The following is a 27,270-nucleotide window of genomic DNA, read 5'->3' on the forward strand; positions in this document are numbered from 1 at the left end:
ACGTTATCTAGAGTAAATACACTTTAGGACTCAGGGCAAATCTTCAGGAAATATAATTTGTCATTGCTCTGCTAATTTCAGGCTGGGAGAATTTACATCAGCTTCACAGAGTGATGCCTCCTTCTCATGCCATAAAGCAAGATCTGGCAGTCCTCAGAGCACAGGAACACCAAATCTGATACCCCTGCAGCTTATATGGTTGAATTTTAAAAGTTAAATGACAGAAAAGTTTGAACAGGTTCTATTGGCCAGTATTAACGCACGTAACTGGCCAGGGTTGGAGCGAGAGTTTCTTTAGCTGGTTTTACATTCTCCATTTTACTGTTTTTGTGGAATTAATGGAATTCCTTTTGCTTCAGAGGTTGTTTTGGAGCATATCAGATGTGTTTAGCTGAAATACAAGCAGAGACATATTAAAAAATGACAATAAGCAAGCAAACCTAACACAGCATATTTCCCTGAGCTCAAATAATTGTCCCATTGATCAAACTGATTTGTTTGTGTTTAGCATTGATCCTGTGTGGCTTGCAGAATTTGAGAAATAATTAAGACAAAGAAAACCAAAAAGTTGTTATTCAAATAACTGCTCCCTTATGGTGGTGACTTTTTTTCCTCCCTGCCTTCAAGTCTGAACCAAGTTCAAAAGAAAAAGTCGTCAAGAAAGGAATGCAGCTGATATCAGTAGGAGCATGTCCTAATGGTGCTGATGCACTGACAAACTGCAGCTGCTCTGTTCTTCCCGGGTCACAGTCATACATGCACCACAGCCACTAGCCATTGTGATTTGGCATGAGAAATAGTCCATGCCAAAATGCAAGGCAGGGCGGTTTTATTTTTAGGGATCCTCCCCTTCAGTTGCATAGGCTGGCCCAGCCTTTGCTGTAATACTGCAGCGCTGATATGCCTCACCTGAAAGACAGGAGATGGTTGCTTGCTGTTTGTCTTAAACCAGCACTTCCACTATTGCTTTAAAGTTGCCTGTCACTAGATACTGCAGTAATACTCCTCCTGAGGCATGCTCCAGTTAGCAGATGTGGGATAGAGGTGGGCACTTTGAAACCCAGGCTCCTACAAGCCCAGACTCCTGGCTGTTAAAAAACATACAGTAGTGAGAGGACCCACCAGGGAATTGTATAGGATTTCTGAAAAACAGTCCAGAAATCTCATATGGTCATCATCCTGCATTATTTTTAGGGAAAATGCAGTGAAGATAAGCAGCGTTCTCCAAACAGGTTATGTCTTTTATCTGAATGCTGCCAGCCCCGTACGTGGAGTTTCATCTCATATAGTGCATGTTGCCATCAGGCTCGTCCCTCAGGCATAGCTCTGAAAAAGCCATCAAAAGAGATGGCTGTTCAGCGTCTACGGGAGTTGCACTGAGCAGCTATAGCTACAGCCACCTGTTTGTTCTCCTTATTCGTTGTTGTTACTGAGTGTTTGGCAATAAATTGGATGCTGAAAGGTAGCAAGAGCAGCAGACACTTATCTATGCTTTTTTTCTTTCTGTGTCTATACATTTTTTTGTAGGCAGAATTTGCAGACAGCAAAGTACAATGCTGTGCGGTGCCGTCATCTCCTAAGATAACACTGGTAACCCCGTCACCTGTACTGAGATCTTTGGCAGAGACTATACCAACTCCAACGGTCCAGACAATATATACGTCGCATAAACCGATTTCACTGGCAGACAGGTATTGTGCAGTTCTTTCACAGAAATACTATGCTTTCTGCATTAAAGGTATCAGCTTGATTTCTCTTTTTCTGTCATAACTACCATAAAATGCCATTTTCCCTCATACCAAAAGATTTCCAGTTGCTGTTTGACACCTACTTCAGAATACGTGGGTTATATAAAGAGATCTGGAAGTCGTATCTGCTCCAAGAAAAAAAACCTACCTTAATTAACTGCTGCAGCCAGCAGCATACCACTTCTGTGGCCAGTGGCCTGGAGAGAGAGGGCTGTGCAGATTTTCCTCAGGCAAGTTATTTTGTCTGAACCACAAAGGTTTCTTTTAATAATTGCTGTTGCAATTTGTTTTTTTGAAATTAAATGTCCGTAGGGGAAAGCTGAGGTGGAGAAATGCCTGCTTTTCTAAATTAAAAACAGTCACTGGTTTTCTTTCTTTTTCCTCGTCATTTTTTTTTTTTTTTAGTAATGTCAAGGTACTGTGGTCTTTTTTGTAGTTTCTCAGACAAACAACAAGCCACCTCATCTTTCCACAGGCAGCCTGCTTTCAGTTCTCTGTTCTTCCATCCTTTTTTTTGCATTTTTGCATGCTGGCTTCTTATTCTAGAATTTAATCAAAGCTGAATTTCCCAAGGTGATCATTTACTGAATACAAATGTAGGAGTGGATATACTCAATACTTCTGGAGCACAAAGAATCCCAGGCTTATGCTGAAGAGAAAAGAATTTCTTTGGCATCATAATAAATGAGCCTTTTTTGCTTTTGGATTCGCAGACAATTCCCATTTTCATTTGTTAATTATTTTTTGCAGATGTTGGTTTAATTGCACCTGCACACTTGTTCAACGTTGCTAACTCATCTTAAAATTTATCATTCCAGTGGAAGTGTAATTCTGAAGCTGTAGTGCTGAACTCAGCTTCTGCAGGTTGTCGTGAGCACAAATGGGTGATTCCACCCTTGATTGTCCATGAATGGGCTGCAAGGTTTCTGCAGTGCAGTTCAAATCTCCAGTCTCTTTTACAAGCATTAGATACCTAACTCTTGTAACAATAGAGCAAACAGGATTTTTTCCCCCACACTATTTATTAAGAAATGGGACCACTAACCCAGGGTATTCCCAGTGTTGCAGAGCCTGGGGACTCTACAGAGTGTGTCAGTGTGTGAGAGCAAGGACTTCGGCTCTGCTTCCCACACCCCGATGTGTGCGGGACTGTAGTAAATTCAGCGTATACAGACAGCCCCCAGTATCCAGCCGTGCTGAGGAACAGAAGGCTGTAACACCAGTCTTTTGGGATGGCATTTACTGTAGCTGTTTCATTTTTATAGACCTAATCCAGCTTCCTTTGAAATCAGTTGCCTTTAATGGGGGTGAGATTAAACCCCAAACTGTTTTATCCATGTGTCTCTTTTTATGTCCTTTTTCTTGCCTCTGTTTGCTCTTCAGAAATATCAAGCGGTACTTGTTTTTCAATCAGCCATCAGTTATCAGCCTTTTCACTGAATTGAGTCTGACCTTTTTCCCCCTCCTTTGGTATTTTGAAAATGTTAATTATTTTAAATTGAAATCTGAGACTTATTGTTGTTCCCATAATTGGCTGTTTGTGCATTAATTACACAGTGCTGAGACTCTGAGGCGTGAACTTGAGAGAGAGAAAATGATGAAAAGACTCTTGATGACAGAATTATGAAATTCACACTTCCGTCAGATGGAAAATGGATTGGGGCCTTTCATGTGCCTTCTGTCTGTTTACATTCCTCTGCTTCTGTGTACTCAACATAATGCATCGGGAAAATGTGTGATATTCCTGGCTCGCCTGGATTCACCGTGGTTGGTTAAAATTGAGTCTCAGCTAGACTTTAACTTGAAGGAGTTCCCTCATTCATTTGCTGCTGGGAAATAAACCTTCAATCCTTTATCTCTCCTGAGATTTTATACTATTAACACAATTAATTTCTGGTTTGGTTTTGGTAAATCTAGGGCAAAAAGGATCAGCAAGGAGCATACTGATTTCTATTGGGAAACACTGTTCTGTACATATGTTAATAAGTGCACAGAAATTAATGTTATGCAGAATATTTTGATAGTAACATAGAAAATACGTCATTTTGTACAACTGAAAATTGCAATGAGCTACTGCTATTTGTTAAAGAACCATTTTTAAAGCAGAAGAATGATTATTACATCCTAACCCCAGGACTGTTAGTCTCCACAGAAGAATAAATGGCTGTCTTATTAAATTCCTAACCTTAACTTTCACTCAGAGATATAAATAGCTGCAAGGGGGAGAGACACCCCACCATACAGGTATACACACACAACACTCCCTGTAGTTTGTCATCTTGACATAAACCTTTGACTAAATCTTACCGTATTTCCATTAATAAAAAAAAAATAATCAGTTGTTTAAAGTAATTTGCTACTGACTTTCTAGCTTGATACTGACTTTTTTTAACTGAGAAGTTTTACCTTCTCCAGGTTGCCTAGGCATTAGGGTGCGCCCACACTCAGAGAGCTTCTGTGCCCGCGCTGAGGGTTGCAGAGCCTCAGCAGTGTGGATGTAGCTCCCGCAGGGAGGATTTTTTCCTTCCTGGGTAGATAAACCACCTTCCTGTCTGACATGAATTGATTGATCAAAAGGATAATAACAATGATAGTTTATGGCATGGCTGTGTCTACACCCATTTTTTCACTTTACTAATCAGCACGTGTGTACTGGCAAACCTGTGGAGGGTACGCCTGGTTGTACGTCCCGTTCACCTCCAGCACACAAGCAGCCTCTGCGTTCAGTGGAGCTATCTCAGGCGTCAGGTGGGGCGGGTGGTCCAGCACTAGCAGAACTGCAGCCCTAGGGAGGGTGTTTATGGTATACAGGTAACACTACCAACTATTTCCTAGGAACAAAAAGAAGAAAGAAATTCTCCATTTCCCCCTGTTCAGTAGTGCAGGGTCATCTAGAAAGCTACTAACAACTGTCAGCTGCAAGGTACTCTTCCAACAGGAAAGCTTTTGTGCGTTTTGTATGGCTGAAGATGTATATTTTTCTGTTACTCTGTACACTATGTTCTCTTGTTTGTATTAAGATAAAAGATTGCCCTTAATTTGACACTGATTATGATGGATTTAGCTTAAGCAGTTTGTTTGTGTGAAGGCTGGGAAGTGACTGCTGTGAGACTGGGTTTCCTTCAGAGATAGCTTGTGCTTTTTTTCTGAAATGAGAGTTCAAAGCATGAAATGAAATGAAATGAAATGAGCATTGTAGGACTGTGGATTGCAGTGTGGAGGTGTAAAATGATTTGTCTATTTTATATTTCCTGGGACAAGAAATTAGTGTTAGGCTCCCCAGTTAACAAACCCAAAACTTTCTGGTTGCCGTAAAACAGGGCAAAATAAATAGCACAAGTGTTAGGTAGAAACTCACAGTAAATGTGATGGAGTAGCTCTGCGTGAGTGATGGGCACAAGAAGCCATAGGAATAGATCTGGACTGCAGATTTCGGAGTGCTCACGTGACTCTGCTGGATAATTAGATACGACTTGTATGCTGTCCACCTTCTAGTTACGGTGCCGGGACGCTTCTGTCCTAATGTTTTAATGTACTGCTCCATCAATCCAAGGTTATTGAAAATGGATTAGGAACATTAAATCTCTGTGAAGAAATCAAAAAGGTGGAGAAAATGCAACAGACACAAAAGGCTGCACCTTCCATGTCCTGTTACTCTTTTCTCACCACTTCCCAGAAGTTACTGGGGGAGAGAGAAGCTGCAGCACATTTTGTCTGCTCCCAAGTAAAAGTGAGCGTTGTGAAGAAGAAATAGAAGAAAATTGTAGTTACAGGTGCTGTTTCGGGAGAGGAAAGCAAAGTAAGGTTGAGAATGGCACAGCACTGATTCTTGCTGAATCTGATCTTCTGCCTGCTCTTAAGCAGCCCTCATTTGTGTGTGAACTGGCAGCAGTTTCACAAAGTCATTGTCAAGCAAAACCAGAAAAAACAGATCTGAACACACACTTCGGTCGTTCTGATTGCCATGGAGCGGACTTTGGAAACCTGGCAATATGCCTTCAGGTTTGGGGCAAACAGATCTGTTTACCTGCATTAGGGCGGTTTGGTCACATAAGCAAAAGCCTTTAACAAAACCGAATGCCTGACTCAGACCAGCCCATCAGATGTTCTGGCTTGTAAACAAGCTATTAGTTTATTCTTGTAAATGCAACAATTTGCTCCCGTTGTGTAAAAATTCTTCAGCTGAAATAGAACTGGAAAACAAGAAACATGAACCAAGGTTACTTTACAGTGGCCAAGTCTTTATAGCCGAGGCATGCTCTGGCACAGCTGAGAAAGAGCAGAGACTTCTCCCTCCTGGGTTCCCCCCAGGACAGGAAGGAAAGGCTCACGTGGCCGCTTAGTTCCTGTGGAATGTTTTCCACAGAACAACCCCAGGTACGTTGCCTTGTCTTGTTTTAGTGTCTTATCCACTGGCTGCCATCGTTTCCTATTCTGCAGTCTAATGGAGCTTTATTAAAACTGTTTTACTGGTATCAAACTAAACTTTTACCTGTGGAATGTCATCACCTTGTTCTTTCTTTACTATGTACTTTCTTCAGCCACTCTTCAGTGTCTCAGTTTTCAAATCCTCTGAATAAACACTCCTGCCTCACCTCTGGTTGGGAATTACAGTGTTAGGACACCTGTTACCCAAAACTACAGTAAACAAGACAATGTCAACGTGAACATATGCTGAGGGGCAGATAGTCTAGATTTGCCCCTGGACTTGAACTTTACAGGTGTTAAAGGATACTCTGCCTGAGGGTATGTCTATGTAATAGTGCAGAAGTATCTGAGCTAGCTTTAATGAGCTTGCATATGTAGTTGTGGCAGCATGAAGCCCAGCGCAGGCTATCATTATCATGTACATTGACACGTGTAAAGATAACACATTTGAACAGCAGCCTTCTGAAGCATAGTGTCCAGAGCTGGTGACAGGTAAGAGTGGCTGAAAGTTCATCTCTTCAGCCCTCCTGGAAAGGGGTTCGTGTCACCTGATGTTAATATGCCCAACTCTCACCTGACGAGAGATCAAAGGAACTGTCTTCCAGAGGTGCCTCTGACTTAAATGTCTACCTTTATATTGCTTAAACTTCAGTGAGATGAATCCTGCTCACCGTCCCTCTGGTTAGGTCTACGTTGCAAACCCTGGCCAATGTGGCTACATCATCCAGAGTGCTTTGAGGTATGATTTGTGATCAGTGTAGCTCTGCCAGAAAAAGCCTTGAACATTAGGTGTAAATATACTACCAGAAACACCCTGTTGTCAGAACAGCTTTTATCCCTTATGGGGAGAACAGAGACGTGGAGTAACTTACAGTGGCGTAAGCACGGAGGCTTCATTATAGTTGCACTGAGTCTAGGAGCAGCTGGTTGATGAAACCTCCCGCTATAGCCACGCTGGCAAAGGGGTGGCCTTGGCTTTTAGCAGTGCCCTGAGTGATGCTCTGACCCGGTCAGCAGATCCTAGCTTTCCAGCGTGAAGTCTCTAAGTGGCAGAATGCAATGTTGTCATGTTTGGGTGATTCCAGCAAAATTTATTGGCCATTTTAATAGCTATGCAAGGAGTTAAATATTTTCTCATATTGCAATCTCTTACGGAAGCCAACCAATTGTGCTTTGTTTTTGTGTGGTTCAGCAGTTTTCACTATCTTGTTTTAAAAGGAATAACCAGGTTTTCTTTAGAAATGTCTTTTGAGATCCCACATCTCTATCATGTCCCACAGTGTGTGCAGATTTTTCACATTTTGAACATACTTAGACCCTGAAAGTGCAATGTTTGAAAATTAACTACTCCGAGGTTTCAGTTTGTGGCTTCACAACTCTCTTGCAACAGAATGCCTACGTGCCCATTTAAAACAGAGCCGGCACTGCAGTGAAATGTTTCATTGGAGGCAGCATCGTGTTTTGTTTGAACTGTTTACAAATATTCTTGTTTTTTCTTTTTTTCTTTTTTTTTTTTTTTTCCTGAATACATTTCTGGTTCATTGGCTACAAAAATCTACTCGTAATTATGCAATGGGATATTGTTTCTTTCTTTTTTCTTTTTTCTTTTTTCTTTTTTTTTTAATGTCCTGATGTTCAAGGAGTTTGCAATAAATATACTGAAGCTGATCTGTAATTGCATGTAAGATCAGCCTCACAACTGTGTTTTGTAAAGTTAAGTGCCGTAAAAGAACCTGTGGATGACATGGAGAAGGAGGGAAGGGAGAAAGTAAGTGGAGGAGAAGGCTTCTTCGGCAGCTGCAGCTTTGACTGGTGGGTAGCAGCTTTAAAGTAAGATTGCTCACACCATTTCGTTTCATCTGAGTAGCAGCGTGTATCACCAAACAATGTATGATGGCATTTTGTTGAAAACATGCCTAGAGAGAAACTTTTACGGCTCAGCTGTTTACCTGTTCCTGTATTCATGCCTGCAATAAATGAGATGAAAAATAAATCATGGAGTCTGAGCAATTTGTAGTCAAATCAGTCACTTGGGAGGCATGGGGCAGTATGTCAACTAAAGGAAACATTTGGTTGCTAATAGAATAGATCCACCTTCACTAAAAAAATACAACCTAAAGATAAAATCGAGAATTTCTTCAAAAAGCCCAGAGGGTAACTTAAAGTTACAGACCAGTGTTGTAGGATGCCAATCATCTGTTGGGTCATTAGTTGGGGCATGCTTTGCTGAATACTAGAGCTGGAAAAACACTGGCAGGATCAAAGTAGAGAACCATGAAACGTGGTATGTTGCTGGTCTTTCAGATGGGATGCAAAAGGTAGCAAAAAGCATGACTGAAGTGGAAAGGGTGGGGATAAATCTTTTTCACATAGGGCCGAGAGACCCCAAGTTATGAAACTGCTCGGTGAAGGAAAATTAAAACAAACAAACAAAAAAAGCCCCCCACAACAAACAAGGCCTGTTCATTGTAAATATTTGTTTTAACACAACTAAAACATTTCACTCAGATTTTTGCCTTGATTTTGCCATTCTTTAAATGTCTTTAAAAGTTGCTTCAGAATGAAACATTTCCATTTTCTTTTGTTCAAAGATCTCTAAATTAGGACATTTTGACATTAACTTTCCTAGTGCACTGATGAAATGTAATCCCAGTAATGTTCACCCCATTTTCTGAGGTTGCCAAAACTCTATATTTGGAAGGAATATGATCCCATCCCAAATTCTCCAGCTGGGTGTTCTTCTATTTTTAATCTCTATGCAGGGAAAGCAGTGGAGCAGCAGAGCAGCGTTCTTCCATCAGTACTCAATTTATACCAAGAAAACTGATTATCCAGCCAGCAAACCTAGTTAATTAATTCCCATTAATACATGTCTTTGCTAAAGAAATAGTGTTCTGGGGTGCAGGGGAATGAGAAGCCGTGCACTAAAGTGTCAGCAAATACTCCCATGTAACTTGGCTGCAACTGAGAAGCATGAGGAATTCAAAGACGTAAATCTGAACAATTTTTTTTTCATTTATTATCAGGTGACTGATCTATGGGACTGGGCACAAGGTACTTGAGATAAATTCTGTTTCTCAGGGGACATGCTTTCTAGAGCAGAAAACAGACTTTGCTTGCAGGCACTATTAACTCGGGGCAGGAGGGGAAGGTGAGGCAACAGTTACCAGCTGGCTGCGTTGCACAAATCCTGCTGCAACAGCGGGGCAGGAAGGCGCCCATATGGAGGTAGGTGCAGATGGGTGGAACAGCCCCAACCCTTGCAAAAGGCAAGGGCCATGCTTTCGCCAAGCACAGTGGAGCTTTTGGGGCTGGCCAGCACTGGGATCCCCACATCCAAGTACAACTTGCCCTAAAGGGCAGCCCTACAGCAAACCCAGTGTCAGGGCTGGCTGTCACCAGACCAGCTGGAGGAAACACCAGGGAATGAGGATAATAAAAGATCAGCCATTGCCCTTCCCCAGGAAAGGTTCATGGGAGCATCTCCAGCTGCTGGTGTCCCATGAGGAGAGACGTCTTGCCCTTTTTGTGAGACACAGAGCGTGGGATCAGCTTAGCTACAGCATCAGGTGTTTGACAACCCTGACCATTGCAGCTATGTCTTATGTGCTGCCAGTAGCACATATGGTATGTGAGGTGTCTTCTCACCAGATTTTAGGGTCTGCAAAGGTCAGGGAGGAAAACAACAGGGAGAAAGAGAGCAGCAAGCAACCTTCACCATCACCTGCTGGGTGGCCTGATGGCAAAGCACTGCCTAAAACAGTGTTTGCCACTTTATTTTAAAATTACATATATAAAATTTCGAGGTTACATAGGTAATATGCAATCAATACTAATTATGTATTTTTTAATGGGCTTTCTACAGTGTGTGTGGTATACAATGCCAGTGACTGCACAGCTCTGCCATCAGAGTATCTGGCACAGCAGTGAGGTGTAAAAGCCACGTGGATCTTTACTGTTTCATGCGCTGATTATCCAGCTCTTCAAGCAGAGAGCCACTTACCCTCCTTCATCGTTCTTCCTTTGCCTTTCATTAGCATACTCTTTTGGAAATCCAAGGAAAACACAGCACAAATTCCTTTCTTTAAAGATGTTTGATCAGTTATGCTTAGCATCACAGGGCCTCAATGATGTGAAGAACACGAGTATCTTCTTTTTATAAAATTATTGCCTTGCTGCTTTTGAAAACGACAACAAAAACCCCATGATTTCTGAGCTAACTGCCTCCCACTCTGCTCTGGCTGCTGGCCCCCTCCAGCAGTGCCAGGCTTGGCAAGGGCACGGGGTGGCTTGGTGGAAGAGAACAAGGGTTGTTGAGGGTTTTTTTGGGGGGTGGGCTGCCAACACCACCCCAGCACTTCCTTCCCTCCTGAGGCACACTTCTTACTGTGGCTGACACAACCTCTGCATCCTCCAAGATGGGATGTGCACTGCCCTGCTGGGAGCTGGGAAGATGCTTGCAGCTCGAGGGTCACCTGGGGAGGGTTTGGGGCTGAGGGTTGTGGTATTTATGGATGCAAGAGGTACATGTAAGAGCTGGAGCTCTGGAGATTTTGGAGACTGCCTTGCTCCCAGGTTGCATGGGCCTGAAAGGATGTGGAGGCTCTGGGGAGAAAGGTCAGCATGAGCTGCCCTCTACCTGGCTGTACAAAATTGGCGATTTAATGGCAGGGTCATCACTGTGAGACTGGTCACTCCTCCCTCCTGCAAAAGGGTTTCAGACCTGTGCCCTTCAAACCAACTAAACCCCACAGATACGGTCTTTGCTCAAGGCACAGAGCGAGGTCTGTGGCAGCGCTGCAGTCAGTGCTTTGGCTGTACATGTGCCTGCTCTGAATGAGACTGGCAGTGCCCTCATCACACTGGCTCACAGCTCTTTTGTGGCAATGCAAGGATGACAACTCCTGAGAAGCACCTCCGCCAAGGATGCTGGTGTGTGAAAACAGGGAGGAGGAGCCCTGGAGCTGACAGCTTCACAGCCAAAGAGGGGTCCTTCTTTTTCATTTCCAGCCTGACAAGCCAAGGCTCAGTGTGGGCCTTGGCCACCTCAACAACTTGCCCTGGTTATCGCAAGCCACCAGAAGCACAAGGTATCTCCTCTAGCCACCTGCTCCTCAGCCCCTTCATGTCTCTCCATGCCATTTTGCTAATCCTTTTCCCTCCTCAGCACTCACCTGCTGACTGGTGCACACACACCTGCTTCCTTCACCCCCATGATCATCCCTCCTCTCCCACACAAACACCTCTGGCTTTGTTCGCTTTCCAGATGAAAATCTTTTGGGTTTCTGAAGCCCCTTGCTAGCCCCTGCTTTCCCTGGACCTCAGTAGCTGCTCCTCCATCCACACTTGTCTTCTACCCTTCTGCGGTGTCTCACTCATCTCTCCATTTCCCCTTCGTCTGTCCCACCCCTGGCTAGCTCTATCCACATCATGGTTGCCCTGGCTCACTACCTGCTCATCACTGTCAGGCTTCCATCCTTCCCTGGGACCGGCATCTGCCAAGCATTACAGCACAACAGGTTTCCTTGTCAGCCAGAAACATGAGATGACCTCTCACTAGGGACCAGCTGCCTGCCAAGGGTTCACTACCAGCCACAGCGGCTCTCCTTGAGTCCAGCCGAAACACCTGTGGGTGCAGTGCTCAGCCCTGGTGATGCTCCTGCCTGTTCCATGGCACCAGAGGCAGGAAGGGCATGGAGGAGTAGATTTAAAGAGGGGATGCTGGCGTGAGTGGTTTTGCTCTCATGTTTTGGAGGATTTAGCTCCATTTTAACAGTAAGGCCTCAGTGAACAGAGGGACCCCAAAGAAATATGACCAAAGATACCTTTGCTTGCCTTCTTTCTTTCTTCAGACAGTGTGTTCCAGCAGCCTCCCTCTCCACCCCAGACTCCTGCCAGGTAGCCATGGCCATCCCTTTACATCTGCCTACAGCTGGATGAGGTCTGTGGCTGTGCTGTTCCACACTGCTGCGCCAGACTTTGGAGCACTGGAAAGAAATGGGGGGCGGGCTGAGAGAAGGAGAGGTCTCACCTCTTCATAAAGCCAAACGACCAACTCATTAATCCCCTTCAGGTGCTCTCAAGTGCTCTTTTCCCAAAGCAACACAGCTGAAATTAATCTTGCGACATATTATGTGGTAATAAATCATAAGGGCAGCCCAAGCTGGGTGCTTTTCTTCTTTTATTCTTCTTTTTTTTTCTTTCTTTTCTCCCCCCTTTTTTTTGTTTCATTTTTAAAGTGCACAACTTCTCACCTGCTAAACCCAAACTACTGCTCTGGCAATGAGATCAGTAATAAAATTCAGGGTTTGTCCACCTGGTCTCACATGAGAGACATACCCTTCAGTCTCAGTGAAACAGTATTAATTGCTTTTTTTTCCCTCTGTGTCTGTGAGCTCAGAAAAAAACAAAACAAAAACAGGCCTGTAGAATGGAAAAAAACTCTTCTTACAGTCAGAAGGACATTTCCAGACAATGTACATTCTTGTTCCTGTTGTGGTCTTGGTTCCTCTCTGGAAAAGCTGCACAGTGACTTGAACCCCTGCATTGCTGGTCCTGTGTCCTATTCACAGTGGCTTGAAACATCTTCCCACACAAGAGCTGTCCCCACAGCTGCTGCTCCTTGGCCTGCCCAGCTCAGCAGACCCAGACGCTGGCAGGTGCAGGTAAGCTGTCCCTTCGCTGGACCTGGTAGGTCCCATCGTAAGACCCTGAGAAGCTCGGCAATAAATTTGGCAGAGAAGAGCTTGCCATGGTAGGTCTCAGAAGCCCGATCTTCTAGCTGTGTGCATTACCTATGAAGGGAGTGACAAAAGCTCAAGGCTCCACTTTCTAGGGACACCCTGCTCCTGAAAGAAGTCTTTCTGCAACACTAAGATGGCTCAGTTGATCTCCAAGGGATCTCTGCCAACCCGAAGCCACTGTCCCCACTTGGCCAGTTCACCCCTGCTTGCAGAGCCTTGGCTGCCCAGCAGCCTCTGCTTGAACAAAGCTCTTGCTGGACAGCTTTATTTGCTTGAAAACCCTTCCAAGGAAGCTGTGCCCAAGCCCCATGAGGAGCTTTAGATCATGCAGGACTTGTCCCCTGCAGCTGTGGGCCAGCTCAGGGCAGCTCCTGTCTCCCTGAGCAGCTCTTGGGCATCCCATTCTGGCACTGCTCTCTCCAGTGAGGAAAGCCTGGCACAGCTCTGAGCATCCTTTGGCAAGTCTAGTCCTAAAGTTGAATTACTGTTGTTTATGCTGATATTAACTGAAAGAAAGAAAAAGCAATGCTTCAGTAGGTCAAAGAGTGTGAAGAGATAAATGCAATATATTGAAAGATACTACTGTTTAATTAGAAGTATATGAATTATGCATGTATCTTCTCTACAGCCTGTAACTGTGTGGGCTTGAGCAGTATCTGAGCACATTCAGCACTCGCTACAGTGTGAAACCCACGGCTGCTTCATTTTTCACTTGCACACCTAACGCTGCCGGCTGAATTTTCTCTGGGAGTAAACAAGAACATATGCAGGGTTGCATGGAGTTACCTGTGCATTTCTGTGTTCTCAGGTGTCTGACAAGGGATGCAAATCTTATCCCACCAGTGTCCCTCTCAGGAGGGTGGAGACTGCCTTTCAGGTGACTTGTACAACATCAGACTTAAAAATCAGGCTATTTAAGGGCGCCAGAGTTCCTGGGAAGGAAAGCAGTGGGGTGGGCTACCAATGCCTGGCCCCCATGGGGCTGTGCTGGCGGTAACATCCTGCAGTTTTGGGGTGTAAAGACTTCTGTGGGACCCATGGGCTGGCTGAGAACTGCAGCAGCCCAGCAAGGACAGGACAGGAGGACGGGGCTTGGTGGTGGAAAAGTCCCAGCACCTGCAGCTCCCCAAAACAGCCCAGGGCCAGCACTGCCGCCCCTACACCACAGTGCCTAATGTCACTGTCAGATGCCTGGGGCTCAGTTCAGCTTTCAGCAAACTTACCACAAGTCATTCCATTGATATCAAAGAATGTCTTTTTATAAACACTTTGCTGTCCTTTGGAGTAAACTGAAAATCTTCCCCACCAAGGCAGACAGTTGCTCTCGCAGCATTGCCGAGCCCATCCCAGCAGACTGTGCCCAGGGCTGTGCCATCAATCTTCTGCTAAAGGCTGCTTCCCTCTCATCTCTTGTTTACCAAATGTGGTGGAGCAAACTCCCACAAGAGAAAACAGGTCCCATTTAGTGTTTGTAGAAAATTCAAACTGTCCATTATGCAATTAAAACAGGAAACAAAGCAATTGGGAGTGGGAGGGGGACTCCTCTCCCTAATCACTAAACAGAGGCCCATACATCTGCTACAAGCTTGCAATAAATCACACCTCGTTATCAGGCAGATGTGCAAGCTTATGAAATCTGAATCCAAATGTGCATCTCTAGCTAATTTACTGTTGATTTGTTCCTCATATCCATGCCTCATGGGAAAAAGAATGGACAAGATTACTTTTTTTTTTTCCTCCATGCTTATACAAACTGTCTTTTTCTTCTAGGGAAAGAAGTTGGCCTGGGTTCAGCAAGGCGCTGACACATGCCCAGCTTCAGGCTGGGACCAGCCTCCCCAGCCTCCCTCCCAAACAGCTGGGGTAATTCAAACAGTCGCAGCGAAAGCACTTGCCTGTGCTGTATGCTGTGCCAAGGCTTTAAATCACGAGATATATTAGTAGGCACATGAATAAGTTACATTTGGCTGTTTTCCTGCATGCTTTTTTGCTGATGACGAGAATAACATGTAACAGAGATGAGAAGTTGCAGCCTGCTCCAGGCAAGGTAGGTGCGTTGTTGCTCTTTCTGTACCTGGCCTGGCCAGGTTTGGATAAATCCTGAGGGCTGAGCACGGACCACGCGAGGGTGAAGGCTGTGGGGATGTGGGGCAGGAGCCCTGGGGAGGAGGGTTAGTCGGGCAGCATGTGGAGGGACAACTTGGCTAGGAAATTAAAGGAAAGGAGTGCAGTGCTGTGGGCAGGCCCGGGGTGGGAGGCTTGGCTGGGGTACCTGGGTGTCTCCAGGGTCCAGGGCGCAGGAGAAAGGAGATCCAAAAGCAGCTAAAGCCCAGAAGGCTGTTTTTTTTCACTTTGACCTTTTTCTAAGGTGTGTTACAGGGCATACACCCCATCCTCTGCATTCTGAAGGCAGGGGAGGCTACAGAAAAGCAGAGGAGGACTGGAAGCTGTGATGTGAACTACTGCTGTTTGTTTGGTGATGTCCCTCTCCTGGTCACATCCATGCCGCATATGCCGGTGCCAGCCTGGGTTCGCTGTGAGCCCTGGCTCCCCTGCCAAGTCTGAGGCTGCGTGCAGGTTGCGTTTGGCCCTGGATACATGGCGAGAGGCTTTTAGGGATGTTCTGAGATATCTTTTTTTAAACCCAAAATCAAGGCCAAGACATGACCATGAAACTTGGGTGAGGAAGAGGGGATGTGGAGAGGACTCTGGGTACAGAATGCGTTTCTCAAACAGAGTCTGTGGGAGGTTCCGGCTCAAATGTGGGAAATGTATCTGTGACCCCTGGCTTGCAGAGCCCAGGGTGACTTGGCTGTTTTCGTGCCCTTTCCTCCTTGGGGCAGGGGTCGTACCTGCTGCCATAGCAGCTATGGCTGCTGTCCAGCAAGGGAGCAGTGGGGAATGGTCGAGGGCTCTTATGAAATGTCTTGCAGATACTTGAGCAACTAAAATTCAAATGGGAAAAGAGGATCTTGCCCCACTTTGTTTTGTGAGCATTTCCAAGAGGCAGCAGGAGCCCAAACACAAAGCGAAACGCTCATCAATGGCTGAGCAAAGGCCTGGTAGGGGCTGAACCATTCCTGCAGGGAGAAAGCAATTCTTTAAGTCATCGACTGTCTTTTTAGAGGATGTTCCTCAAAGCAGTTAGTCTGAACCCCTAGTCAGAGAACAGGAAATGTTCTCCTTATCCAACAGAGAAAGTAGGCAGGGGTACAGACTGTTCAGACTCCTGGTTTTTGAACTGAGAGAAAGGGCTGGGAAAGAGAATTGCACCAGAGTCTGCACAGGCAGCAGTAAACTACGGTTGCTTTGTGGGTAATTTTTCTATGTTGGTACAAATAGATGAGCCCAGCATGCTGTGTTAACTTGTAGTATTCTTTCTTTTTATTTTTTATTAACACAATACTTTTAAAATGTGTGTTGGCAAGTGGAAATGGACTTGAAAGACAGGAGAAATAATTCTCTGGGCCTTTTAATACTTTGAAAGCAATAAAAGATAGGTTTTGGCTTGCAGTTACTCTGCCATACTTGACTTATTTTTGTGTTCCTGGGTTTCTCTTTCTTGTGTGTACACGGTTACAACAGAAATAAACTTTAAACAATGGGATTTCATCTAAAGCATCTACATGGAAACAGGACCACTTCAGAAAGACATGCAATGGACATATGAATTTTTTGAACCTAAGGATTTATGTATTTATTGAACCCAAAAAAGTGTGAGCTCTCAGAAAAAGAAGGAGTGTAGAGAAATCTAAAGAAAATCCCGGTACTGGCATTCCTGCAGTGGAAAGACATTGGGAAAATGCAGCAACTGCCTCACAACAGTGCAGTTGTGGCCCAGTCTGGAGCAACGGGGTTGCTAACACAGGAGATGATGTCTAAACAGCTAACCTTGAGAACTTCTGGTTTGCCAGCACCATGAATTTGTCTTGAAGTTTTGAAAATGTGAAAACTGCAGTTGGTTAACAGATTTTCTACTGAGTGAAATACCAGCGAGATATAAAGAATAGCATGGTGGTTCAGCTCTTGTTGTCTGAAGATAGTTCAGCTGCAGAAAGACCAGCTGTAGCCCCAGAAAGAGATGTATAAGCAGGATGCATTGGTGTTGAGGATCTTTCCAAAGGCAAAGACTGGTGATTAACATGGGATGACTTACAAAACAAACTGAAACCCACAGTCATGGCAGCCCTACTGAAAAAGCTTTTCTTGCCTTTGGGCTCTTATGAGGCAGGGAGAGGTCTCACTACTGAAAAACACTCTAAAATGGACAGAAACTGTTGGTAACAGAGGTACCCGCAGTCTGCAGTGAGGCAAGGAGGTTATATCTTGGCAGAACTTCCTTGGCTGAATGGCCCCAGGGGGATAGAGACCGATGTAAATCCCTTTCTTGTGGGCACAAGATACACCCTGCTGTTGTCAGGCTAGTTCAGGAGCTGAGAGGAATATAGCATTGCCTCCACTCTGAAGAAAGTGCCATTCCAAACTGAAAGACCTCTTCTCCTGAGAAAGAAGACTTAAGGATCGGCACTAGCCAGAGAAGGTCATACTGCAGCATGACCAGTGTTTCAGAAATACTCAAAGAGGAAAACCAGCACAAAACATAAAACCTTAGGAAATAAAAAGGCAGAATTAGGATGACTCTCTACATGTGGATAAATGCACATGTCCACATCTGTGAAGGAACCAATGAAGAATAAACAACCGCGTGTATTTGTTTTGATGGCCTTCCAAACTCACTGGAAAAGGCTTCATCCATAGTCATACTTGCATTCTCTAATCTATGGACTTTCTTTCTGCCTGAAGGGATTACCCTCAGCCTGCTCTGCTTTGTACTTCACAGAGGTAGCAGATGATGGTTTGCTAGCATTTTTAAACTTCATTGCATTTTTCTGCACAACGGCTGTGTAAACATGCATGAGAATAAAGCCCTTCTGTGGGCAGAGCTATCTGCTCCATGTACAAGCTGGCAAGGTGCAGCTACTCACCAGTCCTGCTGAGAAGCGTTTACATTTTGCTTTTCCTCAGAGCTACCATGGTCTGTAAATGCAAAGGCAGAGGCAAAAATGGAACAGGATAAAAGGCATCCAGACATCCCAGGCACAAGCAGTGGTAACTGCTGCCTTGAGGTCAGGCTCAAGGAAAGAGCTCTGGGGGCCTTTGGGGACAAGAAAAGATTTAGAAGAAACTGTCTTCCTATTTGATTTATACTGTGACCATGGAGACAAGGCTTTGCATACTGGGCAGGAGAGAGAAACCTGGAGAATGCCTGCTACTACTTAGCTTAGAAAAACCCATACAACCACAATCTGTAAATGTACCATGCTCCTGTGTGGACTGGGCTTCAAACCTTTCAAAAGATATGTAAGACTTAAAAATATTCAGCTGAGAAAAAGCATTTCCTGGACTTTACTGCACTGCTCTGAACCATTGCACAAAATGCAGTAGAAACACCAAGGCCAAGAGCAGAGTTAGTAAGTAGACAGTAAGTAAGGTCTTGCTGTAGCTTGAGCAGAGTTTCCTTACTCTGTAAGGACTACAGTGATGGTGGTGCTGGGATTTTTTTATCTTAAACCCCATTCCAGTTCAAAAATGGGGATTTGAGGAAAGATCTTAGTGTAACTCAGGCCTCTGCTTTTGCACAGGTTTGTGTGCCCAGCTAGATGGTAGGCTGGGGGAGAAGAAATGGCTGCCAGCTGAATCTCATTGCTGTACTGCTACAGCACATCACTTAACACCTCCTTCAACAAAGAAAAGGAGAAAAGTAAAACTGCTTTTTTCAAACTGTCAAAAAACCCTATTCATCCTTTTTTCTTCTGTGAAAAAGAAAGTGATGCCCAATAGTATTCAATGTCTCTAAAACACACACTCAGAAAAAGGGAAGAAATGTGCTAGTGAAATGGATGTCCCACTGTGACCTGTGACAGTTTCAGGCAGCCTGGAGAACTGGCGAATTAAGCCAAGGGCACCCCACAGGCTGTCCTGGCCAGCAGACAGAGAAACCGAGGCCGCTTCTACATGCTGGATGACACTGTCTGCATCTGTGTGGTCTAATGTGATCAAGACCAAAAATATGAGCAATGGTAAACTGAAAGGCATCAGCACAAGGTTGAAGGGCAGAGCTATAGCTGAACAGTATCCAAAGTCCACAGTAGGTGACCAAGAAGAATGGGCATCTTGGACACACAGACAGGTGAACTTTTCTCACCAAGCAAGGTTTTTTAAATCATCTTCTCATTGCTCTTGGAAAGGACCATAATAAAATGAAAATGGGACCAGGAAAGGTGGAGGGAAGGAAGGAAGGAAGGAAGGAAGGAAGGAAGGAAGGAAGGAAGGAAGGAAGGAAGGAAAGAAGGAAGGAAGGAAGGAAGGAAGGAAGGAAGGAAGGAAGGAAGGAAGGAAGGAAGGGAGGGAGGGAGGGAGGGAGGGAGGGAGGAAAGTCTTTTAGAAGAAATAATCATTTCTTAGGGCATTTAGACATTGCTGAGCTATCCAAACCACCTGCACCCAAAGGATTTAATACTGTTTTTCTCAGCATCTGCCTATCAGGTCATGTGCAGCATTTCATTTTGCACTGGTAAAAGAAATACAGATTCTAGCAAGCTCTTATTTCATTATCAGAACCAGCACCACACACAGCTCTGAGTTTCTAGTTCTGGGCCTTTCGAGTCCATTATAATCACAACAAAATGGGGCAAAGCCTTTTGTGTGTAGCTTGACAGGGAAGGGAGTTGAGTCACAGCAATCGTATGGCACAATACCATATCACAGCAACAAAATCGGATGAGTAATCTTGGAGCTGCCTTCAGGCAGATGTCTGGCTATTATCACAGCTCTCACTGCAACAAAATGTCAATGTTTTAATACCTCTGACATTTCTTTAGCTTCAAGAGGCAATAATGAATCTTTCTTGGCTACTTACTAAGAGGTGATTATATCAGAAAAAGCAGCTAATTTTTATCTGAAGAGACAATACTGGAAATAATCTTTTTTCATTGAATGTTAAGAGTAACCAGCATCAAATAAAAGCCTGGTTAATTAACTAAAGTCATTGAACAACCCTCAAATGGATTTAGTTTCAAGTAGCAACTAAATAGATTTAATGCCTAGGAGCTACACAAACACCTCAGGCAGGTCCTGCCTCTTCTGTTCCTCCAGAAATGTATGCTCAAGGAAAGGTTGTCTGTAACGCACCAGGCAGAGCAAGGCAATGCTCAAGGATTAGTAAGCAAGTCTTACCATGGCTCACAAGAGTGTATGGGCCAGATGCCTGCTGCCGTAAGCTGGCACAACTCTGTTCATCTCGTGGCCTGCACAAACACCTTCTAAGAAACAGGAGCAAATAAAGCCTAGTGGAAATTAACATGTTTCATCAAGTTTCTAAGGCCTAAGATAGAGGACTAAGCTGTCTAGTAAAGGAATATGATGCCTGTGATTTAGACCTGCTTGGAAAAGATTACATTAAGTTTGTAGACAACTTAATGTAGACATTAGGATGCAGATGCTCCTTCACTGTAAAAAGGTAGATGCTGCTCTGTACCCACACAGATCTATAGGACAAGATATACACACACATTTCTAATGAGCTCCAGAGCTCCCTCTTTGAAGAGCCCTGTCAGGCAGCAACCTCAGAATGCAGTTGCCATCCAACATACATTCTCCTGCCCAGACAGGGCAGCTACAAAGTTAATGCAGGACAAAGTTAATGCAACTATTGCAAGGCAGCAAAGCTGAAACGTTTGCCATTTGAAGCTAGCTTTGCAAAGTGTGGTAGGGCTGAGGAAGGTATGGAAGAACCAGGCTGTATGGATGGGTTGTTGTGCGGGGACATTCCACTTTACCAAGTAGGTGCTTAGTTATGCTGGTGCTCCAGCACTGCTCAGTTTGGGTAAGGGGATGTTTGATCACCGTGGGCACCATGAGATGCACCAAGATGCACCTTGACATTGCACTGCTGAAGACCTCATGGAGAACATGGGGCATTTTCAAAGCTATTTTTAAGTTTTCTGCAACCTGACAGAAGGCTTTTTGCAGAAGCTGACCAACCAAGTCCCAGGGTCAAAGCAACGTAGCTGAGTCAGCAAACGGCTGTGATATAAACCAGACGTAGCACCGTACTGATGCATCTGATATATTGCCATATAAGCTCCTTCTTCTGGATCTGCCAGTTTAGTCAGTATCATCTTGGGAATGAAGATGGATTCACAGCAAAGGCATTACCTAAAAGTCTGAGGAGTGCAAAGCAATAAGAGCTTGATGAGCAAATGACCCTGCAACCTCTTCAGGTCTAGTAACGCCAGCAGGGTATGTCCTCAGCTTCAGCACAGCTGTCCCACTGAACCACTTCTCAGCTTGTGAGAAGTGCTATTTCACACTGGAAAAGCTCTGCAGAGCGTGATATTTTCCCTGCCCAGGGTTCGTTTTCTTTTCTGACAGGTTTAGCACTGTGTGGGAGGTTCAGTGAGGTTTCACATGTTCCATATGCTAATCTTCCTTTGTAACCACACAGGTCTGCAAATGGGGCTGAAAATAAAGTGAACAGCAACCCTTGTCCTGCTAAGGACTGCCTACTTCCATTCAGATGTCATGTTTCTATGTGAAGTATCCCTGCTGCGACCGCTCTGCAAGGGCTTCCCTGGTCCTACTCATTTTCCTCTTGGACTTCACCATTGAGAGCTAAATAGTCGACAGCTATTTTGGAGGGAAGAGAGGAGCCTGGTGGCAGGCAGGACTTTGAAGCCCTAACTGAGGAAAGGAGGGAGGTGTGCTGGCAGTCCTCTCTGGCTCCTGTAGCGTTGTCTCCCCTTTTGGGTGCTCAGCTGAAGGCTTTGCTGAATCCAAGTGCGTGGAAATATTCTGACTGATTTGCTTTCTGCAGAATGCTCCTTTTAACACGGTTTGCTTCCAAAAGCACACACACAATGTGCTTTATACATGATGTAGCATTGTTTTCTACATCTTTTGAGATCCCAGGAAAAGTTTTCTTTTTAGGATGTCTCACTATTGCTTATGGGCAGAAAACGAAACATTTGGGAAGCCAAAAAGTAGGCTTCCTACCTTTTCCATTGAAGTATGAGTATGACAGTCCACTGCAAATTAAAATGTGAGCAACGGAATAGATATGAATCTTCTCTCAAAGTTAATTGTTAATCATGATGTGATTCTCTGCAAGGAAAAATGTTTTTACTGTTCTTTTATAAAAATTCAAATAGAAAAATAAATTACATTTTGTATCACTTTCTCTTTAATGTGATTGAATAAAGGGGATATTTTTAATTAAGACAAAAATCTCCATGTTAATAGCCTTGATTAAAGGAGCTTTTAAATAGTTTATCTTCCTGGCTACACTCCATCCTAAAGCTCCGCAGAGGAAGATGTCTTTCATGCTGAATTTAAATACTTATTATCCTTTTGAACTCTGCCAGTCCACTTATTTGAAATATTATTCTTCCCTTCTAGCCTGTGGAGTCAGCTCATCAAGAGATTTTGGTAATGTCACTCTCTGGGGAACTTTGCTGGCTTAGTTGAACCTTAAGCTAGCAGCTGGGGATAGTATTTCAAAGCTTGCTGTGACCTGCTGCCTCATTTCAGTGCCAGCAGGGACCCATGACATCCATGTGGATGCATAACCTGGAACAATGAAGCCTTGATCTCATCTGTGGGCCTCGTATGACAATAACAACCAATAGCTTATAAATAGAGATCTTGGTTACTTTACCCCTGCGGTACCTACTGAGCAGAAATCTGGGGGAGAAGAATGGGAGGCAGAATGGGAAGGTTCCTGAAAAACTGCTGTTAGATGTGAATGTGAATAATAACTGGAAAAGAGTTTTTTTTTAATAAAGCCTCCCATTTTTTTCCACTGGCAGCTACCGTAAATGTCATAATTTCACTTTCTACTTTCTTCTACCACATGCTGAAAGCAAAGCAGTGTGCAAATGGAGTCACTGTATGCAGTTGCATCCAGGAGAGTGCTTTCCTTTTTACTTACCTGCAATACAATTCAGGCATCTGACAATGCCAGGTTAGGTGCACAGCTCACCTGAAGGATACACAGCTGTACAAATAGGGACCGCAGGTGCTTGCATGTGTTAGGAAACTAGCCAGCCTGCTCACCCATCATGCCAGAGAAAGCAACGAACCTGGTCAGGGCTAATGAATGATACGGTTCTGTGACTGAACTGCTCCTTTGCCACCTGGTCACAGAGGTCTGCAGGACTAATCCGTAAACAGGGGTTGACGTGAGTAAATGGGAATTGTTATTCCAAAGTGTGGAAGTTTTAGGGTTTGGTCTCCTGCACAGCCCCAAAAGGGTTATTATACTTTCTCCTTCTGGAAAGTGGAGAAGTGAAAGCACTCGACGAATGGATCAAAATTCTCACGCTCTCATCTATGCAAGCATTACATAGCAAAGGTTTTGCTGTACATTTCTTACGCTAGAAGGATATACACTTTGCTACTTCTGTTGGCTGAGCAGCACACCTGAGGAGCCAGAACAGGCTGCCGGGTGAGCTGCTGCCTGCCATGGTCATGCACAACCAGAGGATGCCTGCAGATACCTAGCAGTGGGAGGCAGCAGGTGGACTTGAGGGGAAGAACTGCCATGATTGAAGAGGAAATTTTGAGGTAAGAGAAGATGTTGAGGGTTTGCAGAGAGCACACAGCATCCATTCAGGCCCTCTGCCAGCCCCCTCTTGGAGTCGGGTACCTGTCAAACCATCCCAGTATGGGAACAGTTAGAAGGAGAACAGCACAAGGAGATGAGACCTCTGACAACAGAGGACAACCAGTGAAGAAAAGGGGAAGTGATATGAGCATCAATCATTCAAACAAAGATCAAGGAAGAACCAGAAATCTTTGGGTTTGCGGTCCTGCCTACACATTTGTTCAATTAGCACTTGTCTAGCTAGCCTCCCTGTGAGCATCCCTCGGGCCCCGGCCAGCTGTCCTTCTAAATGTTTTATGTGCAACACCTGTAACAGTGTTCCTCTGTGAAATGGGGCAGGATGACTCTCTCAAAACTACGGTGCTGTGGAAGAGCTGGAAGGGCTGCCTTCTCTGCCCAAAGTTGAAATACTAATACTGCATCTCAAGCCTACACGGGTCTCCTGGTTTCCTTATGAGAAGTGCAACATGCTCCTGGGTCCCTTATTTAATATAATTGGAAAGGTAAAGTCTTCTACTAAAAAAATGTAACTTTGCTTAGCTGTAGTTCTGAAGGTTAACTTCATAAGTGCAGGGCCAAGACTGGAAGGATGTGTGCAAGTTTTTAAAAGTAAGCAGTTAAATAGGCTTTTGGCAGTTTCCTCCAAAGCAGAGCTCAAATATAAAAGAAAATATGAAAATAAACATTGCTCAACCCTTCCATTCATTGCAGGCTGTCAAATGGGGCAGGCGGTGTGGAAAAACTCATGTGTGATTGTGTCATTAGAAGTTAAGTCATGCAAGTAGAGGGGCTGGGGCAACTGCTAGCAACTTTAACTTCAGCACAGGCTGATCTTCAGAGGAGAGCTGGTCAGAAGCAAGAGTTTCTTCTGTTTTAAGAATCTCCTTCTAACTGAGAATAAAAATAAAAAATTTCCCATGCATAAAACTGAAAAAAAGGATCCAAATTCAGTTTTCTGATGTTGCTAAACTCTTTGGATAATGCCAAACAAAATAAATATGAATATAATAAGAACAGTATGATGTCGAGAGTTTGAACAAAATGGTTTGAGCAAAAAAATCAAAGAACTCTGATTCCCTAAAGAAAATAAGAAAATTGAAACCTTGTTCTTTACTTTTACTTTGAAAATATTACCAATACTGATACTTCACCTCAGATGAGAATTCTGAGTTGAGGTTTTTCACTTTGTGTTGTTTTAGCAAATGTGAATGCTTCTAAAAGTAGTCCAGCTAAATGCTGAGACATTTTACAACAAGAAGCATTGTTTACTATGGATAGAAAACACTGTGCTGCTCCTCAAGCACTAGTGCCACACAACATTAACTCCATCCTTGAGGGGCTACGTGGAGCTGGGACTACATCAGCATCCTGACAGTTACCGCTTTGCCTGGAGCCTGCACCATTAAATCACGGCACCTCCCCACCGGTCGCATAGCGCTATCCACCTGGGATGTCACTCTTCAGCATGTGGCCAGGCTATGAAAGGGCTAAGGGAGTGGGTGAACTAACTTGGGGATGTCCAGAAAAAAACTCAGATGGCAGATTTGAAGCGTCTTCATCATAAAGCAACTACCAGCTAAATTGCTTTTCCTGTATTTGGGTCTGGAGTTTGTACATGTCTACTCGTATGCAGAAAATGGTTCTTGCCCCTGTGTGGCCTGAGCTTAGTGAAGCTGCTGGGTGCCAGCAGAGCAACACCGCAGCCTGCCTGTGAGGAGTGGTGGGAAAACCTCAGCTTAGTGCTTTTCTGCTCTCTGCTGCTGCATTTGGGGGGTGTTGACACATGTGAATATTTCACCGTGGCAGGGAGGGGGCTCTGTGCACGTGTTGAAGAACCAACCATCAGAACAGGGGAGTGTAAATTTCTCTCCAAGCACCAGATTGTTGTCTGGATTTTTTCCCTCCTGTTTTCTTTTTCCTCCATTGATAAGCCCTGTTTCCAGTAAATGCTCAGAGACTGTTTTCCTGTCTCAAAGTGGCATAGCAACAGCATCAGAACAAAACTCAAAAGCATCGACTTAATGACATACTGAAATGGCTTCAGAATTCATAATACACTCTCATTTATTCGAAGTGTAAGGGAAGAAGTTATTGCACAGCATACACCTTAGGCTGTTGCAAACCTTTCTTCTGTGCACATGTTGACGGTCAAATGAAAATAAGCCAGTTAAATACTTGTTCTATAATTAGGTTTATCCTTGTAAACATCTGCATGAAAAACATTGAAGTAACCTTAGGATATATTACGTAGCTGCGCAGTAGAAACAAGAAAACATAAGTTTAGTATTACTTATTGCTGGTGTCACGTAAGATCTTAACAAGAAAATCCCAACCATTTATCAGTTCTACAATCTTTTTGGTTAGTAGAAACAAGAGATGTAACTGTGGTTAGAGATCCTTTCTCAAGAAGGCAACTTCTCCTCTAACAACCCTCCAATACAATGTTTGTATCCTCACATTAACTGCTGTGTTTCTAAATCTTGGCCATTACACGGTGTTTTGTTCTGTTCAGTAACACTGTGTTTTATAAAACATTCCTGTATTCTAGCATCTCTAGATAAATAAACCACGTTGAACTCTGATTTCATTGACATTGTGAGGAGGAGTAAACCTGGCTTTGATAATTTAAATATTAGTAACAACTTAAATAAATTAGAACATTGAAAAGTTCTCTTAACTTAGTTTATGAGCATTTCAAAACAATATATCGAAGCTCTCCAAAGCTGCTTGCTGTTATACCATTAGAAGATGTATGGGATCTTTTCTACTTCAGAGTAAATGGTTTTACACTTAGTTCATCCCCACATCCCCACATGGTGGATGCTAACAAAGCCTGCAGTGAGGCTTTTAAGGGGCATGACCCTTCTCTACTAGCGTACGAATTTGGTACCCAAAGCCTCCCGAACTTGTTTTAAATGCAAACAAGAGAACGGATTACGTTTAAGTCAGCAAAGCCACCTGTGCACCTGGCTCTCTCTGCCACCCGGGTGATTGGGGACGTGCCTTTAGGTACTGATGCGCGAAGAGGGCAGCTTGAGACAGCAGCCGGAGTTTGTGCTGGAATTTGTGCCGGAGCTTCCCTGCAGCACTGTGTATGTAACTCCCTCGAGTGCCCCAGAAGCCAGTGCCTCCCGGTCATTTGCCGCACGCCTTGCTCAGCCCACCCCTCTGACGGCTGGCGCCCCCTGCCGGTCTGCCCGTGCTCGGGGACCAGAGAGGTGGGGATGCGCAGGGACCACCCCGGCTGCCTCGTGTTCCCCGGCCTCGCCGTCACCTTTCGGGCTCCCGACTGGGCCCGGCCGCCCGGGAGCGCCCCTCGGCCCCGCTCCGGTCGGCGGCCGCGGGAAGCCCTGTCCGCCGCCCGCCGCCTGGGCGCGGGTTTCCCGGGGCGGCCGCGGACGGCGGTGCCGCGCCCCGGGGAGCGGCCGGGGGCATCGGCCGGGACCCCCCGGCGGGGAGGGGCACGGTGGGCGCAGCTCCCTGCGCTTTCCCGGCTGCCTTGTCCTCCGGGCGGGGGTGTGTGCGGGGGGAGCTCGCCCCTTTCTCCTCCCCCGCTTCTCTCCCCCCCCCCTCGCTCTCCTTCGCCCCCTCCTCAAAATAACGCAGCCACACTCGCAGCTGTAACGCGGCGCGTTACCGCGCTTGCGGGGAGAGCGGGCGCCTTGCGCCCCGGCGGGTGCGGGGGAGG

General features: G+C 44.9%; 1 protein-coding gene across 3 annotated transcripts in view; it reads left to right on the forward strand.

The window, feature by feature from the left end:
* Nucleotides 1-27,147, forward strand: part of EPB41L4B (erythrocyte membrane protein band 4.1 like 4B) — a 194,664-nt gene extending 167,517 nt beyond the window's left edge. For 2 of the 3 annotated variants that reach the window (XM_080380005.1, XM_080380003.1), the window contains 2 exons: nucleotides 1,528-1,691; nucleotides 3,306-27,147. In XM_080380005.1, the coding sequence (XP_080236131.1) occupies nucleotides 1,528-1,691; nucleotides 3,306-3,375 (234 nt within the window). In that variant the 3' untranslated portion in view covers nucleotides 3,376-27,147. Of the gene's footprint in view, nucleotides 1-1,527 lie in introns of all 3 variants that reach the window. The other variant, XM_080380002.1, reaches the window with a different exon arrangement.
* The last annotated feature ends 123 nt before the right edge of the window (nucleotides 27,148-27,270 follow it).

This window comes from Falco punctatus (genome assembly GCF_963210335.1).
Source record: "Falco punctatus genome assembly, chromosome: 3".
Lineage (NCBI taxonomy): Eukaryota > Metazoa > Chordata > Aves > Falconiformes > Falconidae > Falco > Falco punctatus.